This window comes from Neovison vison, chromosome 6 (genome assembly GCF_020171115.1).
Source record: "Neovison vison isolate M4711 chromosome 6, ASM_NN_V1, whole genome shotgun sequence".
Classification (NCBI taxonomy): domain Eukaryota; kingdom Metazoa; phylum Chordata; class Mammalia; order Carnivora; family Mustelidae; genus Neogale; species Neogale vison.
This window is the reverse complement of record NC_058096.1, coordinates 166,984,976-167,002,845: the sequence shown is the minus strand read 5'-3', so window position 1 is coordinate 167,002,845 and position 17,870 is coordinate 166,984,976. Positions and strand designations below refer to the sequence as shown.

Sequence of the window (17,870 nt, the reverse complement as noted above, 5' to 3'; positions counted from 1 at the left end):
GCTACTTAAAGACACTTTAAACAATATTCTTTTTGAAATGGCTCAAACAATAGTGAACTGACTTCAGAAAATCATCTCTTTGCCCGGGCTTCTGCTCTCCCCAACGCAGACCAGACACACACCCATCCCCCCACACCCCCCCTCCACCCTCCCCCAGCCACCCCCACCCCACTCCCGGGCTCAGACAAAAGAGCCCAGGAGACCTCTAAGTTTGCTCACTTCCCGCCTTCAACAAAAACCTTGTGGGTCCGACCGGAATGATTTCAGAGGCGCCTGGTAACACTGCCCCGCAGACAGACAGGCCTGACAGCGCCCCATTATCCACCCTGACTTCCCTGGCCCCCCGCTGAGCCAGGGGGTGGGGTAATGTGGCCGGGAGCAGAGGCCCAGGCAACGCTCCAGGGCAAGATATTTCAAGGCTTTCTTTTCAATGTTGACTGGCCCAGGAACGTTACTTTTCAAAGGATTCCCTGGCCTCCAAAAGCAGTCCCCAGCTGCAGCACCGTCGGGGGTGGGTGGGGGGAGGGCCGCAGTCTGGCGGCGTTGGGGGCTCTCAGCACTCATGAAATCAAATCAGATTCAACTGCACAGAAACAACTAAGAGGTCCAGAGCCAAGTTCCACAGTCCTGTCCTAAATGTACACAGGCCACGGGGCTCCAGGCCTAGAAGCTTCTACAGTCCCGCTGGGGGTCCAATCAACTACCAGCCTCTCGAGTCTCCCTGATTCCAACATCATCGCTGGATCAAAGACACCCAGTCCCCCCAAGGCCAACTAGAGGCCATCTTCCCATTTGATGCAGTGAGTTTACACCAACAACCGTGTGTTCATGCAAACCAAGATTATTAGTGCCTATGCTGTGCCAGGCCCCTGCAGGGACAGAAGGGCCCCAGGTTCCTGGCCTTGGGAAGCTCATATCTCATGTGAGGTCACAGACCAAGACGTAATAGTTGCCTTGAAAAATATGCATAATAAATAATTCAAATAAAAAATATACGTATCATCTGTAGGCAAAGAAAAATACGTGGAAGGCTACACACACTACCATTCCCAAGGGCAACCAGGGAGGCCACTGAGAAGGAAGCTGGAGACTACTTGAATCCTTTCAATGTGCCACACACTGGTCCAGGGGAACAGACGAGGACTGCTACCGTCATGGCCGACTGCGAGTTCGACACAGGGAGACAGACAGCACACACAGGAAGACAGAGCCTTTTGGGGTCACCAAAGCCCTCACTGAGGAGGTGATGGCCTGAGGAGGAAAACATCTGGGGGAGGGAGCTGCAAATCCCCTGAAGTGAGTTAGAAGAACAGGGAGGAAGTGGGGGGGGGCGGCAATGGCAGGAGATGAGGGGGAGGCTGGGGTGGTACGGGAGCACTTTGCCTTCAGTCCCTGGGAGAGGGAAAGCATTAGGGGTTCCTGAGCAGAGAGGAGGGGATCCTCCAGCTGTGGAGAACAGGCCGTAGGAGTCCACAGGCAGTTCTTGGGGGAGACTGCTTGCAAGAATACAGGTGAGAGACGCTGGGGGGTTGGCTCAGGGTGGTCCACGGGGAGTGGGGCGGGGGAGTGGGATTCAGGATGTGTAGTGAAGGACAGCCTGACACCTTGGGTTAGGGGTGTAAACACAGAGAAGAATGGAAGATGGCAGGAACTTGCTGAGGAAGGCCAGGGGCCCAGTGAGATGAGATGGAGGACTGAGAACATCCGTGTTACTTTTTTGTAAGATTTAAAAAAAAAAAAAACTTATTTGACAGAGAGAGACACAGTGAGAGCAGGAACACAAGCAGGGAAGGAGTGGAAGAGGGAGCAGCAGGCTTCCTGCCAAGCAGGGAGCCCAATGTGGGGCTTGATCCCAGGACTCTGGGATCATGACCCAAGCTGAAGGCAGACACATAACGACTGAGCCACCCAGGCGTCCAACATCTGTGTTGCTTAACCCATCAGGAAACACATGAAAACACGGCTGCTGGGAAGGTAAGTGGTGCAGCCATCATGAAAAACAATTTGGCGGTTCCTCAAAAATTAAAGCATAAAACTAGCCTCCAAGCAAAGGTCTCACTCCTGGGTCTACATGCAAGACAAATGAAAACACGTCCATGCAAAAACATGCACACGAATGTTCCCGGCAGCACTATGTAGAACAGCCAAAAGGTGAGAACAACCCCAATGTCCATCAGCTGATGAACAGAGAAGCAAAAACATGGTCTAGCTGCACAATGGAATATTGCTCTGCCATAAAAAGGAAGGATGTGATGATATACGCTACAGGGTGGGGGAGCCTTGAAAACATTACTGTTAGTGTTTTCAGAAAGGAGCCAGTCACATATTATATGATTCGATCTATACAAAATGTCCAGAATAGACAAATCCATAGAAACAGAGAGTCGTGGTTGCCTAGCGCGGGAGCCTGGGGGAAAGGTGAAGGAGAAAATGAGCTAACCAGCGCAAGGGTTTTGGGAAATGAGTGATGAGAACTTTATAAAGTTAGATTGTGGCTAGGCTTCAGAAACGTACCAAAAGCATCGATTTACACCCTTCAGTGGATGAATTTTATGGTACACAAATGGTAAATAAGGTGTGTCCTCCCCCAAAGAAAGAAATCACCTTGGCAAAAAGAGAAATGTTACAGCAAAGGCTAAGCATTCTTTTTTTTTTTTTAAGGCTAAGCATTCTTGATCTCCAGAAATAACCGCTGTGTCAGTTTTAAATCCCTCCATCTTTTTCTTTTTCTTTTAATTTTTTAAAAGGTTTTATTTATTTAGAGAGAGAACTTGAGGAGGGGAGGGGCAGAGGCAGAGAGAGAAGCAGACTCCCCACTGAGCAAGGAGCCCCACGGCGGGTATGGGGGGGAGAGGGCTAGATCCCAGGACCCCCAGATCATGACCTGAGCCAAAGGCAGAAGCTTAAACAACCGAGACACTCAGGTGCCCCTGCTTCCATCTTTTTCTATACAGTTACGTACGCATGTCCTTATGGAAAATATTTAATACCCTTTGGTGTGGTTTTGTTGTTATTGTTACGGAGGTCATAACATGGTACAGAAGAGGCTGCAACTTGCTTATTTCACTCATCCCTTTTCGGTGATTCATCCTGGCTGATGCACTGATGAGTACCAGGTTGTCTCTAGTTTGTTGATATTATAAACAATGATACAGTGAACATCCTGTGCACGTGTCTTTTCCTAAGGCAGGAGCCAAGAAATGAAATTGAAGTAAAACTTTTTGTCGAAATGCTATTGCTTTTATAATTTAAAAAAATTATGTCCAAAATGGCTGGGGAGAAGCACCTAACCCCTTCCCTTGGGCAAAATCTACAAGAATGAGGAAGGATTTGCAAAAAAGAAAAAAAAAATTAAAAGCCGATTCTGGGATACTGCAGCCCAAGAGACAGAATTTTAGTGCCTTTTCAAATTCCAGGATTTAGCATTTAAATTCCTAGAGTTATACAGGAAGCCAGATTCTACCCTTCTTACAGCCAAGAACGGTTCAATAAAGCCTGCCTCTGGCTGCAGTGTGGCTGGATAACCGGTCCCAGTGCAGGTAATAGGTGCGGGACACCTCATGAAAGAGAAAGGAAAAACAGCCTAGGTCTCCCCTGAGAAGGTGGCTTTTCTTCCTCCTTCCAGAAATGTGCTGTAAGGCACCAGAGAAAACGTTGGCCAAACAGCCCTGTTAGCATAACCCCAGCTCAGAGACGGACCTCAGATTGCTTCGCCAACTAACCATCCACAGGCACAAAGAGGAAGGCTGGAAACCACTTTTCTATCCCCGCCTTCCCCACCCCAACACCCCACCAAACACACACTGACATTAGAGAACGAGGGTCCATCTCAGATCGACTTCTTACCAGCAGGATATCCCCAAACCAGTCCGCTTAACTTCTCCAACCCTGTCTTTCTGCTCTAGTTTACTGCGTGAGCCTCGGCACCATCTACCGTGGAGAGACACGTGAATCTGGGAATCCTGTATCTGAACATAAAGGGAGAGTGGCTTCTCCGCACCTGCGCGGGGAGAGGGCGGTTAGAGCCAGCTCGCGGGGCTACCCTCGGAAGACTTTCCCGGGAGAAGTGGAGTGACACGTGGGCGCGGGGGACACGCCCCCAACAAAACAGGAGCTGGCAGCTACCCTCCCAGGCCTCCCGGACTTCCTATCTTGCGCCCACGCCTCGCGCGGGTCCCAGGGCCAAAATCTCAGCGCAAGGCGGGTGGGACAGAGGGTGCGGGAGCGGAACGCCGACAGAGCCGGGAGTAGGAGGGGGAAAGGAAACTCCAGGAACGCCCCGGGAGTGACGAGGGGAGAAGAAAGCGGGGGTCACCCGGAGAAGCGACACAGAGAGAGGGATCAGGTCCCCTGCCCCAGCCTCCTCCAAACCAAGCCGAGTAAACACACACGCCCCGCCAAGCCAGCAGCTGCTGGACACCGCCCTCCGCGCCGCTCCAACCAGACGGCGACCGCTAAGCCCCTCCTTTTGAAGAACTCTGGGGCCGCCCCCTGGAAGTTGCGGAGCGGAGGGACTGGGGGAGCGACGCGCCGCAGCGACGGAGCCGAGCGGCCCGGGCCGGGAGGCCGGCATGGAGGGCGCGGCGGGGGACCCGTACCGACGACCCGCGCGGCGCACTCAGTGGCTGCTGAGCGCCCTGGCTCACCACTATGGGCTGGACCGCGGCGTGGAGAACGAGATCGTGGTGCTGGCCACCGGCCTGGACCAGTACCTGCAGGAGGTCTTCCACCACCTGGACTGCCGCGGCGCTGGCCGCCTGCCCCGTGCTGACTTCCGCGCTCTCTGCGCGGTGCTGGGGCTGCGCGCCGAGGGGGCCGCCGCCGGGGAGGCCTCCGGGGATGCGGCCGCGGGAGACGCAAACCCTGGGGACGAGACCGCCGGGGTCGCGGCCGCTGGGGTGACCACCGACGGGGACGCGGATGTCGAAGAGGAGGCGCGCCTGGCGCTGCGCGCGGAGCCGCCCGAGCTCACCTTCCGCCAGTTCCACGCGCGCCTCTGCGGCTACTTCGGCACCCGCGCGGGGCCCCGGCTGCCCCGCGGTGCTCTCAGCGAACACATCGAGACGCAGATCCGCCTGCGCCGCCCGCGCCGCCGCCGCCGCACGCCCCGCACGCCGGCCTCGGACCACGGCCCAGACGGCGGCAGGGACGGCGAGCTCCTGGCGCGGTTGGAGGAGGAGAACAGCAGCCTGCGCGAGCTGGTGGAGGACCTGCGTGCCGCGCTGCAAAGCAGTGACGCGCGCTGCCTAGCGCTGCAGGTGCACGGCCGCGGAAGGACTGGGGGGCGGTCGTGACTGGAGGGGTGGGCGGGGGCCGTTTGAGCAGACAGGGACCCTCTGAGAAAGTGGAAGAGGGGGAGAGGGCAGCTCCACCCCACTTAGGCTCACTTCCCCTTATCCCAACCCATTGTGGTCAATGGGTCAATGGGTCGCCACGCCCATCCCACCTCCAAAACCCCTGTCCCACCCGTATCACCGTCCCACGCCATCGCCCCACCCTCACTATCTCGTCTTGCCTCTTCTAACCTAGTAGCTGAACTCTCCCGGGAAATCTGGGCCGTCTCACACATCCAGTCATTCAATAGGCATCTTGAGCTCTCCCTGGTGCCAGGCTGGAGGTGGGGAATGGGGTTGGTTAGGAAATAAGGGGTGAAAAGGGCCCTGTCCCCACCCTTAAGGAGCTTCTTGCCTAATGGGGTAGACCGGCAGCTCACTGGGTCGTTCAGCAAATATTTATGGGCCTCCCTCATGGCCAAGGCAGGTGCTAAAATGGTGTCACTGTTCATCAGGCAGTCGCTGGTCACCGAGCACCTGTGGGGGCCAGACCTCTGGGATGCTGAAAAGGAAGCACTGAGTGATTATGGATCCAGCCCAAGCATTGAGATTCGGTCAACAAACACTTCAGTGCTGCGCTCAGCACTGGGCGCAGCCTTGTGCCAAGGGGTAGGGAGTAGGAGGGGTGGGAGGAGGAAAAGAAAAGCCTCTGTCCCAAGGGACCCTAAATCAGGAGAGAGCTGACTTGTGTTAGCCCCACTCTGCACATTGCCCAGTCACCAGCCCTGAGAGGCAGAGGGCAGGCTGCGCATGCGGAGGGGTGGTGAGGTGGTGCTTTCAGGAGTCATAGCTATGGACAGGCAAGGGCTGGGGGCCTGGGAGCACAAGAGAAGTGAAGGGTAGGAATGGGAAATGACTCCCGTGGTGCAGAGTAAGATGGTCCAGGATCATTCATTCTCCAGCTATTTCTAGAGCACCTGCTGTGTGCCAAATCTGGTTTAGGCGTAGGGGACACAGCGGTAAACAAGATAGACAAAAACCCCACCCTCAAGAACAGTCTGTTGACCAGACACCAGGGAGGTCCAGAAACACCTGTTTGAGACGGTCAGATTCTTCCTCGACTCCAGGGATCGGAGGAGTCCCAGAAAGTTGAATGCTACCAAGGCAGGAGATGGGCAGAGAAGAGGCGTGAAGTTCAGGAATTAATGGTACCGCGCAGAGATGAGAATACTGGGCTTTGTGGCTCAGTTTCCCCCACCCAGGAAAAAGGGGATAATTAGAGCTCCTGCCTCATTTGGGTGGTTGCGAGGATTATAAGAATTCAGATCACCCTGGGAGCGGTAGGCAGTGCGCACAATAAAGGCTCACCGCGGATGCTCGGGGTTAGGGGGAGCGCTGGAACGGTGGCCGAGGTCGAGGCCGGTGGCCGACGCGAGGCGCTCACCGCGGTCCCCGCGGCCCTGTCCCCTGCAGGTCGGCCTCTGGAAGAGCCAGGCGGGCGCGCAGGAGGCTGGGCGCGGTGGGCCCGAAGCAGCGGCGCAGGAGCTGCGTCAGGCGCGGGGCGCTCTGGCGGTGGCCGAGGCCCGCGCCGGGCGGCTGCGCCAGGGTCAGGCCGAGGTGCGGCGGCGTGCGGAGGAGGCCCGAGAGGCGGTGCTGCGCAGCCTGGGCCGAGTGCGCGAGCTGGAGGCGCTGGCGCGACAGGTGCCGGGCCTACAGCGCTGGGTGCGAAGGCTGGAGGGCGAGCTGCTGCGCTACAGGTGAGCCGGGGGCGGAGGGTTGGGGGGGTGGCAGGGTGAGGAGGGACGGCCGGGGTGCCCCAAGTCAGCTCCGGGTCTCTCAGATCCCAGGTGTGCATCCTTCCCGCACACACACTGGATCTCCTGTTCCTCTGTTCGTTCACAATGTCTGTCCATGGGTCCCTCCGCTCCCTCCGCTGTTCTTCCACGTCCTTGGTCATTCATGCCCTCATTCACTGGCTTTCCACTCACCCAGCCATTCACGTGCCCACTCACACACAAAGGCCTTCCACTTGCCCATTCGTGGGTCCCAAGAGGATATGGTTATTATCTGTATTTATTCTTTTACCGACATAATAACGATGATGATGATGACAGCCCACAGTCGCTGAGCGCGTGATTTGTGTGCCCGGCTCTGGGCTAAGCCTCATAACAGCCCTGTGAGGTGGGTCCCACCTCATCCCCATTCTACAGATGAGGAAGCAGATGTACAATGATCCCTGGTGCTAGCCACACAGGCAGGAAACTGGGCGTGGGACCAAGTCTCAAATCCTAGGGGCCTCTGCCAGATGTGTGACCTTGGGCAAGTCACTGCCCCCTCTTGGAGCTTCTGTTTCCCCCTTTGGCAGAACACAGATTGGAGTCCCTGCTGGCCAGGGTGGCTGTGAAGAGGCAGCAGCGTCCTGCCTGGCACACAGTAGGTGCTCAATAACTAGCTCCCTCTCCGTTTTGAATCACAAGGCACACTGCTTGTCTAATATCCATGTTAACTAGGCACCGGCTGTGTGCAGAGGCTGTGCCGGCTGGCAGGGAGGTGACTAGGAACAAGGCAACCCGAAATCCCTGCTCTGAGGGGCTACTACAGAGTGTGTAAGATCAGCATATGACTGGGCAAATGGCGGCAGGCAGCATGAACTGGGGGCAGAGCAGGACCTTCTCCATGCTTGCTGCAGGTTCAGCCAGAACCTGAGGTGACACTTGTGCTGAGAGCTGAGGATAGGATGTTATGTGCCAAGATGGGCCCGGGAGAGGAGGAGGGGAGAATGGGAGAGTATTCTAGAAAATGGGAACATTATGAGCAAAGCCCTGAGACAGGAGGGACCATGGCACATTCCAGAAACTCAAAGGAGGCCAGACTGTCTGGAGCAGGAAAACTGGAGAGGCAGGCAGAGGCCAGGTCTTCCAGGGCCTGGAAGCTTGTGTGAGGGATTTTAATCTTTCCCTCAAAGAGAGCATGGAAGTTTTCAGCAAAGAGGGTGACAGTAACTTATCTGCATTTAAAAAAAAAATCATTCTGGCTACAGTTGTGACAAAGAGGTGGGAGGAGGGGGAAGAGCCAGAAACAGTGGGGAGTCCACTGAGGGGGCTGTGGTCCACCTCCAGCCTCCAGCCGGAAAGGAAGGGGTCTGGCCCAGGCTGGTGGGCAGGGCAACCAGAAAGGGAGGCTTTGAACCTAGCCTCTTAGAGGAGGGCCTCCTCCTTGAGTTCGGAGGTGCTCACAGCTGGGAGATGAGAAGCCACAATGCGGAGAGAGGCCTCCATGAAGAGGCCCACCCTGGGCCAGCCTCCTGCAGCTCCAAATGTTTGGATAGTCACTTCCTGTTTGCATAGCTGATCGGCTCAAGAGCAGGGCTGGCTGGCTTGGGGCCGTGTGTCCAGCCTTGGAACTTTCTCCAAGAGAAGAAATAAAGGGTCTCTTCTTTGTGATACCCTAAAGTAACTGTCCTCTACAGCCTGATGTAAGAGCCACTGTGAACATCCAGATAGCACTTCCTGGTAGAAAAGGTGGCTTTGTCTCCATGGCGCCATTGAATCCTCACAAGAACTGTGCAAGGTAGAGGTGTTATCCCCATCTTACAGATGGTGGGAGGTGAGACTCTGAGAAGTGAACTAATCTATTCAAGGCCCCCCAGCCAGAAAGTGGAAAAGTAAGTTCGGCCTGCCCCTACAGCCTGTGTCTTTCTTTCTTTCCACCTTACCATTTTGTTGTTCTTGACGCACAGTTACAAGATGGCTGCCACACCCCCAGGCCTCATGTCTGCTGTCCAGGCTTGAGAAGGACGGGCAAGATTGAGGGTGGGGAAGATTTTCTTCAAGTGAGCTTTGCCTTTGTGTTCAGGGAGAGATACCCCTACCCCATCAGAACTCGGACCTCCATCTCCTGGGCCAGAACTGTGTCATGTGGCTGCTCCTGTCTACAGGAGAATCTGGCCATAGTGATGCCCCCAACACAACTAGGTTCTCTTGTGAGGAAAATACCGCAGCAGCCCCAAGGAGAGGCCCAGTGTATGAGAAAACTGGGGGCCAGAGATTGAGTGACATCGCGTGAAGGCCATGGGCCACAGTGAGATGGCTTTGTCCTTGTTTCCCTGCCCCTATACAAACATACCAGCAGGAGGCAGACCTCCTCTGCCCGCTTTCTGTGGGTAGAGTTTGTGGTTGATTTGCCCCAAAGCTCTCCTTCTTTGAAGAGAGGATGGGGAGGGCACAGAACAGCCAAGGACATGCACTGGGCATCACCTGTGTACCAGGCATGATGCCAGACCAAAGGAGCCCCTCAACTGGCCTAAGAGAAAGGTATCATGATCTGCACTTCGCAGGCGAGAAAGCCAAGGCCAGAGAGGAAGCAACTTGCTGGTGTGGCACAGCAAGTGACAAGCCAGAATCCAGACCTCAGCCCAAAGAGCCCAAAGCCATATACCCCAGGCCAGCATGGCAACAGTGCACAAGTCCTCCCCGACTCCCTCACTCCAGCCCTCCCCCTAAAACACCTGCAGGAACTTTCACAGCCTGCAGAGGGGCTGGAACTCAGATGTCCCCTGTTTGTTAAGCTGAGAGCCCTCCCTCTGTGGCCTGACCCATTGGGCCTGCAGTCTAGAGGAGGTGGGGTTTGGAAGACGCACCACACCCCAAAGACTAGAGCCCCAGCATGCCCTCTTAAGTGCCTCCAGGTGTTCTGCAGATGTATCTTTGGGGGGAAACCATGCAAGGACTAAAATCCCTCCTGGGAATGACAGCTTGAAGCCATTTGGTTAGAATGAATGACCCAACACACTTTTCCAGCCATGTCACAGAAACTGACCCGCTCTGATCTTCTCATAACACTTGGAGGCTGGTATTATGCCACCTTTTTTCAAATGAGGGAACAGAGCCCTGGGGGTGGTCTCCTAACCAACACTTGGCTGTTTCGGCACCCTGGGGAGTCTCCCAACTCCGAAAAAATGTCCTTTCCCCTTCTCTGCCATCACCTTTAAATAATATCTCAAAGCCTCCCTTGCTCACTTCCTGGACTTCGACGTACTTCTTTTTCAAAACCGGACATTCTTTTCCGTCCCTCCCAGTCCTCGTGTTGTGGTTTCTCTCCCGTTCTTCAACTCTTTCCCGTTTAAACATTCTCATTTTCCAGTCTCTTTGGGATTGCTGTGACATCTGAGCTCTCCCTGGTGTTTCATCTCTGCTCTTTCTGTGATCATGACAAGTTCTCCGTGTGCTATTGTGATCGTCCACAGCGAGCCCCTCCTTCTTTGGCAGAAGCCATGATCCTGGAGAATCCACCCATCACCAAGGCTGTGGAATTCTGTCCAGAGCTGTCCCACCAGGGCCTGATTCTAGGACAGTTTCTAATTTCATTTCTTGGCTTCAAGTTTCATAACTACATCGGGAGAAATTGAGCTCCGCACCAGCTCCGTACCAACCCAAGGCCAGTAAGTAGGGTTTCTCTCACCTCTGTTCCTGGATGAGACGGCCCCTGGAGGGCCCCCGGCTTCATGCTGGAGCCTCCTTGTATGAACTCACCAGGCAGGTCTTGTACCTATCCTCATTGGGCATTAGAACCCCAGTCTTGACCCCTCTCTGGGCATTTCAGGTCTATCTCCTGCATCCCATGCAAGCTGGAGGTCTTTCCTCCTTGTTCTTGACCTTGGCTCTGCCTTTTTTTAAATTTTTTTAAGGTGTATTTATTTATTTATTTATTTGAGAGAGAGAGAATGAGAGGACAGAGTACAAATAGCAGGAGAGGGAGAAGCAGGCTCCCCCCGAACAGGGAGCCCAACACGGGGCTGGATCCCAGAACCCCTGGGATCATGACCTGAGCCAAAGGCAGACGTTCAATGACTGAGCCACCCAGGTGTCCCTTGGCTCTGTATTCTTTTAAATGGTTATATTTTGTCCAGTACTTCTGTGTATTTGTACGTGGGAAGGGAACCTTCCCTAGCACCTTGAGGCACCATCCTGGCCAGGAACATAAGAGAATGGACAGTAAATATTTAAGCAATAGGATACTCACTTCTTAGTTCCACGTTTCATATGCAGCTTCCATGGAGAAAATGGCTACCTCGGGTGACCAGGAATGGGACAGATGTGCCCATTGCCCTCGGAGGCTCTTCTGGGACCTGAGGGAGGCAAGTCATGAACATGCATGTTAGGACACAGATGTGCTGGGTGCAGAGGGCCCCAGCTGTGGGAGTCCCAGACCATATAGAAGTATTCTAGGAATAAAGTGCTCTTCAGGCCTCTTGGAACCAGGCAAAAACCGAGGGCCTCACCTGACCCAGCCCAGTTGGCTAGGAAGGATCACCTGTTCCATCACAGCAGCATCAACCTCTGGGCTCCTGCTTCCCACAGCTGGATTTAGTCTCTTCTTCTAATCCCACAAAATTGTCTCTCCTCCCAACACATTTTTGAGCACAGGAGACCTTACTGATGCTTTGGGGGGGTGGGGAAAGGGTACAGATTACATTACAATGATAGTTTTATATGAACAGTTGACATCACGATTCATAAGATGTCATTTGACCCCACATCTAACAGGGGTGTTTCACTGTTACTTTTCCCAAACTATACCCAGCCACTTTCCACCTGTCTCTTCTCTGTTTTCTCTTTCTCCTTATTAGCCATCTCTCTTAGATGAGTGCCTAAAAGCCTGTCTCTACCTGACTTGGATTCAAAAAGAAAGAGTAGCCATCCAGCTTCAGGCATGGCTGGATCCAGGTACTCAAATAATGTCACCAGAATATAGAAGCTCTGCTTTGCTCTCAGGGAAGTTCTTCCCCCTGGTAGCCTTTGGGATGCTTATCTGTTCAAAGCTCTGAGTCCAGTAGAAAGATCATCTCTCATCTGAGCTGTCCCACTGAATGCCTGTAACTGGAAATTATTGAACAGCTTAGAAACAGGTTCATCCCTGAACACATCGGGGTGGCCAAGACAATTTGATATTCTGATTGGCCAAACCTTAGTCACATACCCATTCCTGGAGCCACAGCCAGCCCCACTGAACTCTGGGACTGAGCTCCTCCCAGGAGAATCAAGGAGGAGCCTAGCCCATGTGTGTTAAACAACACATGCCTCTATCTGGAGCCTGTGGCCTAACTCCCTTCTCTTGTCTCAAAAAACAGGCCACCGGGGCCACTGGAGACTCTCCAGATGGTGGAGGCCCCAGGAAGAAGTCTGGTAAGACACAGAACAGGCTTATCTCAAAGTTGGCTTTCCCAGGGTGCTGAACGCTTTGGGCTGGCCATAGGGGCCTGCATCCTCCCCAAAGTAGCCCGTGTAGGCATTTCTCTGGGCCAGCACGCAGCCCCGGACTCACAGTAAGGTGGCGAATGAATGGAGGCATGAGCCTACAGCTGGACACTGACCTCATACACATCTTGGTGAGGAGGGGGTGGGCATACGGGACCCCAGCACAAGGTGAGCCCTGAGCAAGTGGCCTGGCAGACAGACCCTGCTTCAAGGGGAGTGGTGCTCTTGGAGGAGCTGCCCTTGACTGGGGCGACTGGGGGTACCTTCTCTGGAAGCCCCGGGGTGTCGGCCATCTGCCTGTCCCATCTCTGCACTGAGGGACAGCCGGGCCTCCAGGACACCTGGACAGGCAGCCTGAGGCCACCACCACTGGGCTGGGGCTGGGCTCAAACTCACAGAAAGAGAGACTGAAAAACCCAGCTCAGCTGGAGCAGGGAGGAGGGGCCTCCGCCTGGCCTCTGTGGCTTTGTTGTCTGGGAGGGAAAGATGAAAAGTCCTGATTGGGGGGGGGGGCGTGCAGGTAGGAGGACAGCTCATTTGGCCTGCCACCGCCACCGTGGAGGGGACATAAAGATGAGGCTGTTGGAGGCACACCTCCTTTCTTCTGCCCCAGTGCAGCAGCCCAGCCTGACCTTGGGCCGAGTCAGCAGGTCGGGGGAGGGAGGCAAGCAGGGGCATGGGGCACCATCTGGAGCTGGGAGGAGTCTGGTCATGGATTCCATTAGTCTTGGAGGCAGATGTGTGGGTGGCCGCTGGTGGGAACTGAGGCCTTTCTCTCAGGGACAATACCCAGGGCTCACAAAGGGGCAGTTTGGGTCAGGCACTGGCTGCACGCTCTGGCCTGAGACCCTACACAGACAGGCATGGCGGGTGGGGGCCTGGGCTCAGGAGGCCCAGCCTGACGGGGGTTTGAATCCCCACTCTTCCACATATTTCCTGTGGGGCTTTGGGCCCTTCCCTTTCTCTCTATTAGCGCTAGCCTCCTCACCCACCAAGTAGGCGTGAGGTCCTCTTCCTCTGGGTCTTGGGGTGAATATCCAGTGAGACATGGGGACATAGTGGGGTGTAGGAGCCAGAAGTGGCAGCAGCCCTGGGAGTGTGGCCTGCAGCAAATTATTCTCATTTCATGAGCCTCGGTTTCTCATCTGTAAAATGGGGATGATGAGGATGTTACTACTAATAATAATATCCACTTCCTAGTGCGTATGAAGATTCAGAATGCTAATCTGTGTAAAGTACCTAGCACTGAGAGAATGCTTAATAAATATTGAAAATTAGGGACGCCTGGGTGGCTCAGTTGGTTGGACGACTGCCTTCGGCTCAGGGCGTGATCCTGGAGTCCCGGGATCGAGTCCCACATCGGGCTCCCAGCTCCATGGGGAGTCTGCTTCGCTCTCTGACCTTCTCCTCGCTCATGCTCTCTCTCACTGTCTCTCTCTCTCAAATAAATAAATAAAATTTAAAAAAAAATCTTTAAAAAAAAATAAATATTGAAAATTAGTATTATTGGTCCCTCATCACAGTACCCCCCATCATTAGTAAAGGCTGTGGTGGCTGGTATTGTTAATATTGGCAGAGTCCGGCCCCTAGAGAGCCTTCTATCTGTGGAGACCCCTAGCAAACAACGGACAGTTTCAGCTGGTTGTAGGCAGGATGCTAACAAAGTTGCAGAGTGTAGACAAGCACAGAGGAGGCATGAATGACTGTCTAGGGGTCAGGACATCTCTTGGGGGAATGCCATCATCCAAGATGGGTGTTGAAGGATGAGTAGGAGTTTTCTCAGGCATTGCAAAGGCAGGTTGCTGTGAATACAAAGGCTTGGAGATGTGAAGGGCCTGGTGCCTCCTGGGAAGAGGGAGATGTACTGTGGTAAAGGGTTCAAAGTGGAAAGTGGCAGGAGCAGAAGCTGGGAGGCAGGCAGGAGGTGGCAAAGAATCTGAGCACCAGGCCGAACATGTGGCCTTTACCCCGGACAATGAGGGAGATAGAGAAGGGCTTATGCAAGAAGCAAAGTAATCAGATTTGAGTTTCACAGATTGAGCTTCCCTCTGGCTGCATGTGGAGGACAGATCAGGCAGGAGGGATGACTAGAGGCAAGGAGGCAGGTGACGAGGATGTATCTGGGTCCAGAGGGAGAGGACACAGGCCTGATCTCCAGCACCTGAGAAGGGATGGACCACCAGCCCCATACCTGGAGGCCTTGCCAGGAGCTGGGGGGAGCCTCATGCCTGCTGTTCTCTATTCCAAGACAGAGCCTTCTGCACTCCAATATTATTGTGGGCATGCTAGAAAAGCATGGAATAGACTGAGAGCTCAGACCTCAGAGGTCAGAGGGTGAGCATCCTGCCTCACGATTCTTACGTGGGTTGTGTTTATGGTGACAAATTCAAAGGAGCCCATTTCAGGATACCACCAGGCATGGCCCAAGGTGGGTGGACAGTGTTCCGTGAGTGGTTTCTCCCGACTGGTCGGGGTCACACCAAAGCACATGAAGCCTTGAGTTGGGGGAGGAGGGGAGGGTCACCAGACATTTTAACCCCCAGCTACCTCCCTCTGAAACTGCAGCCAGAGTTTGCAAAGCCGTCCTGAGCAAGCCACACCACCCGGATCTCAATTCAATCTCCAGGTACAATTTTGTACTACCTCCCTGAAGCCTCTTGCCACATCGTCCACAGGTCATACACTCTGGCCCGGCATTGCACGGGGCGGTCACACCACACCTGTGGAAGGGCGCCATGCTGTGGGCAGCTGGGAAGTTGTCCCTAGTGCTGGATTTATCAGTTTTCAGCTACAAGCTGCTGAGAACTCACCTAACAGTGGTTTGAATATATTGGGGGTTCCTTGTCCACACCTCACCTAGAAGCCCAGGAGTGGCTCCACAACCCTAAGGAAGGCAGAAAGAAGGGTGACCTCTTGTTCTTTTCTGGCCAGAAAAGCAAAACCTGCCCAGAAACCACTAGTGGATGTCTACATGAACACCGTGGCCAGAGCGGGGTTACAGAGGGCCAGAAGGGCCCAGAGAATGAGACAGGACTTCTCAGCCCCAAGAATGGAGACAGCTGGGCAGAGGAACCATGGCGTTCATTGATTAGTAGTATCTCCCAGAGAGGTCAAACCTCATTCAAGTGCATGTCCCCAGCTGGACAGAGCTGAGCCCACACTTCTGGCTGACAGCCCAGGGTCTGGGGCTTTGTGCCCCTACCAGTGGGAGGGATCTGGACTGTACCAGCTAATGTGTGCAGCAGATGTGGCCTTCAGAGAGGAAGCTGGAGCCACAGAGGGACAGTGATCTGCCAAAGGCCACCTGGTAGGAGAGGGCACAGCCCTCAAGTGTCCCAGAGTCTGAGGCTGTCTGTTCTGCCTCTTTTGGGGGGTTCAGAACAAGCTTCAGTTCCTGTGTCTTTGGGGTTAGATTAGGGGATGGGCTCTGTGATCCCCAGCTTTCGAGTCCCACCTTGTCCAGGTTCAAGCCAGGTGGGGTCCTGGGGCCTGCAGATGGTTTCCAAGTGGACCAGGGCCCTCAGGTCAGAGCCAGCCACACATAGGACCCAGGGTGGCCTGAGGGGCTGGACAGGTTGCCTTTGGCCATGACCTGCCTTCTCTACTTACCTTGATATGCTCTCTATTTCTTTTGGTGCCTTGATACTTCTTGGGAAACTCTGACTCAACCTGTTTGTGCCTTAGTTTCCTCACCTGGAAAATGGGGTTCATTTTAGGGCCTACATCATGAGGCAAGAATTAAATGGGATCTAAAAAGCACTTCACATTGTGCCTGGCACATACTTAGCACTCACAGATGTCGCTGTCGGGGGTTGGCCCTCTCGCGGCGGGAGACCTCTCATCTGAGGGGGGCATTCCTGCATCCACTCCATACTCTGGAGCAGACCGAAAGCCCCGTGCCACCAGCACACTCCATGCGTCATGTATCTCAGCCTGTCCCCACTTGGCTTTACTCATTCCTGCTCCACATGCTAGGGAACATGGCTGCAGTGACCCCAGATTCACTGCTTTTCAAATTTGGTGACCCAACCTACTGCTTTCCAGTACCTGTGCATAAAGTCCCAGGGAAGAGGGCCGACTGACACAGCCTGGGTGAGGCTAGGGTGCCTGAGGCAAGGGTGCTGGCATACTCCGTGGGACCAGGGCCAGACCGCACCCTCCACCCTGCAGTCTAGGGAAGATGGGGGGGCGGGGCCACTCCGCAAGGCCACGAGGGGGCTGTCGCCAGGAGACAGAAGAAGGACGCAGGTCAGACAAAACCAGCAAACGTCCGGCCAGGGAACTTCCTTTCTGGAAGCAAAAATCCAAAGAAATATAAAGGCTGTAACATGGCACCCAGCACAGGGCAAATGAAAGAGCGGACGTTTGGGCCTCAGAGCCAGATGTTGAAAGTGTTTTGGGTGTCTGTTGTGTAACGTCCGTCGTATCTTGATGTTCTAGAAAGTCAGAGGTCCTGGTACATGTGGATGGCTCCCCTCCTCTAGAGTGGTCCATCCACATAAGAATGTACTGCCTACCCATGAGGCAACATTGGAAGAAGAGGCCCATGTCTGTGAGGAGGCCTCCTGTGCCTCATTGCTCCGGAACCAGGATCCTGCCATTGCTCAAGTTTTGGGGGCTAGAGATGGCTTCTGCCAGAGGCCCAAGCCAGAGAAACTCTGGAGCACATGAGGAAGCAGCACCATGGTCTCTGGGACGTTCTGTTGGGATGGCCTGCGATATAGATAATCATGGTGCCCTTGTGTAGAGGAAACAGTGAGAAATAAATGTATACTTTTTTCAAGGTAGAGGGACCACTGTATTATATTGGAAACTTGTTGCTAATGACTGAAAGAAAAGCCAAACTGCTTAAATTTTAAAGTCAGGGGGCATTGGGGCATCTGGATGGCTCAGTTACTTGAGCATCTGACTCTTGGCTTCAGCTCAGGCCATGATCTCAGGATCCTGAGATGCAGCTCTGTGTCAGGCTCTGCACTCAGTGGGGAGTCTGCTGTAGATTCTCTCTCCCTCTCTCTCTTCCACCTCTCTCTCAAAATAACTAAATAAATCTTGAAAGGTAGGGTGGTGTTATCTACTCATAAGCTTGAGAGTATGGCTTCAGGCATGGCTGCATCTAGGAGCCCAAACAATGACACATGGAGTCTATCTCTTATCTCTACTTTCCTCTAGTTGGCTCCATATTCAGACATTCTTCCTATATGGGAGCAGACAGCTGCCAACACAGGATGAGTTCCCATCCTCCCAATCATCCCCAAGAGAAAGAGCTTTTCCTTTCTAGTAGTTCCAACAAAACCCTTAGATTAGCTTTGATTATCCTGACATGATTATGCCCATCCTTGAA

At 54.1% G+C, this 17,870-nt stretch overlaps 1 protein-coding gene across 1 annotated transcript in view; it reads left to right on the top strand.

Annotated features, from left to right (window-relative positions):
• Positions 1-1,154: 1,154 nt before the first annotated feature.
• EFCC1 (EF-hand and coiled-coil domain containing 1) overlaps positions 1,155-17,870 on the top strand; it is a 40,892-nt gene continuing 24,176 nt past the window's right edge. The window contains exons 1-3 of the mRNA XM_044254851.1: positions 1,155-1,168; positions 4,475-5,258; positions 6,747-7,030. Of these exons, the coding sequence (XP_044110786.1) occupies positions 1,155-1,168; positions 4,475-5,258; positions 6,747-7,030 (1,082 nt within the window). The remainder of the gene's footprint in view (positions 1,169-4,474; positions 5,259-6,746; positions 7,031-17,870) is intronic.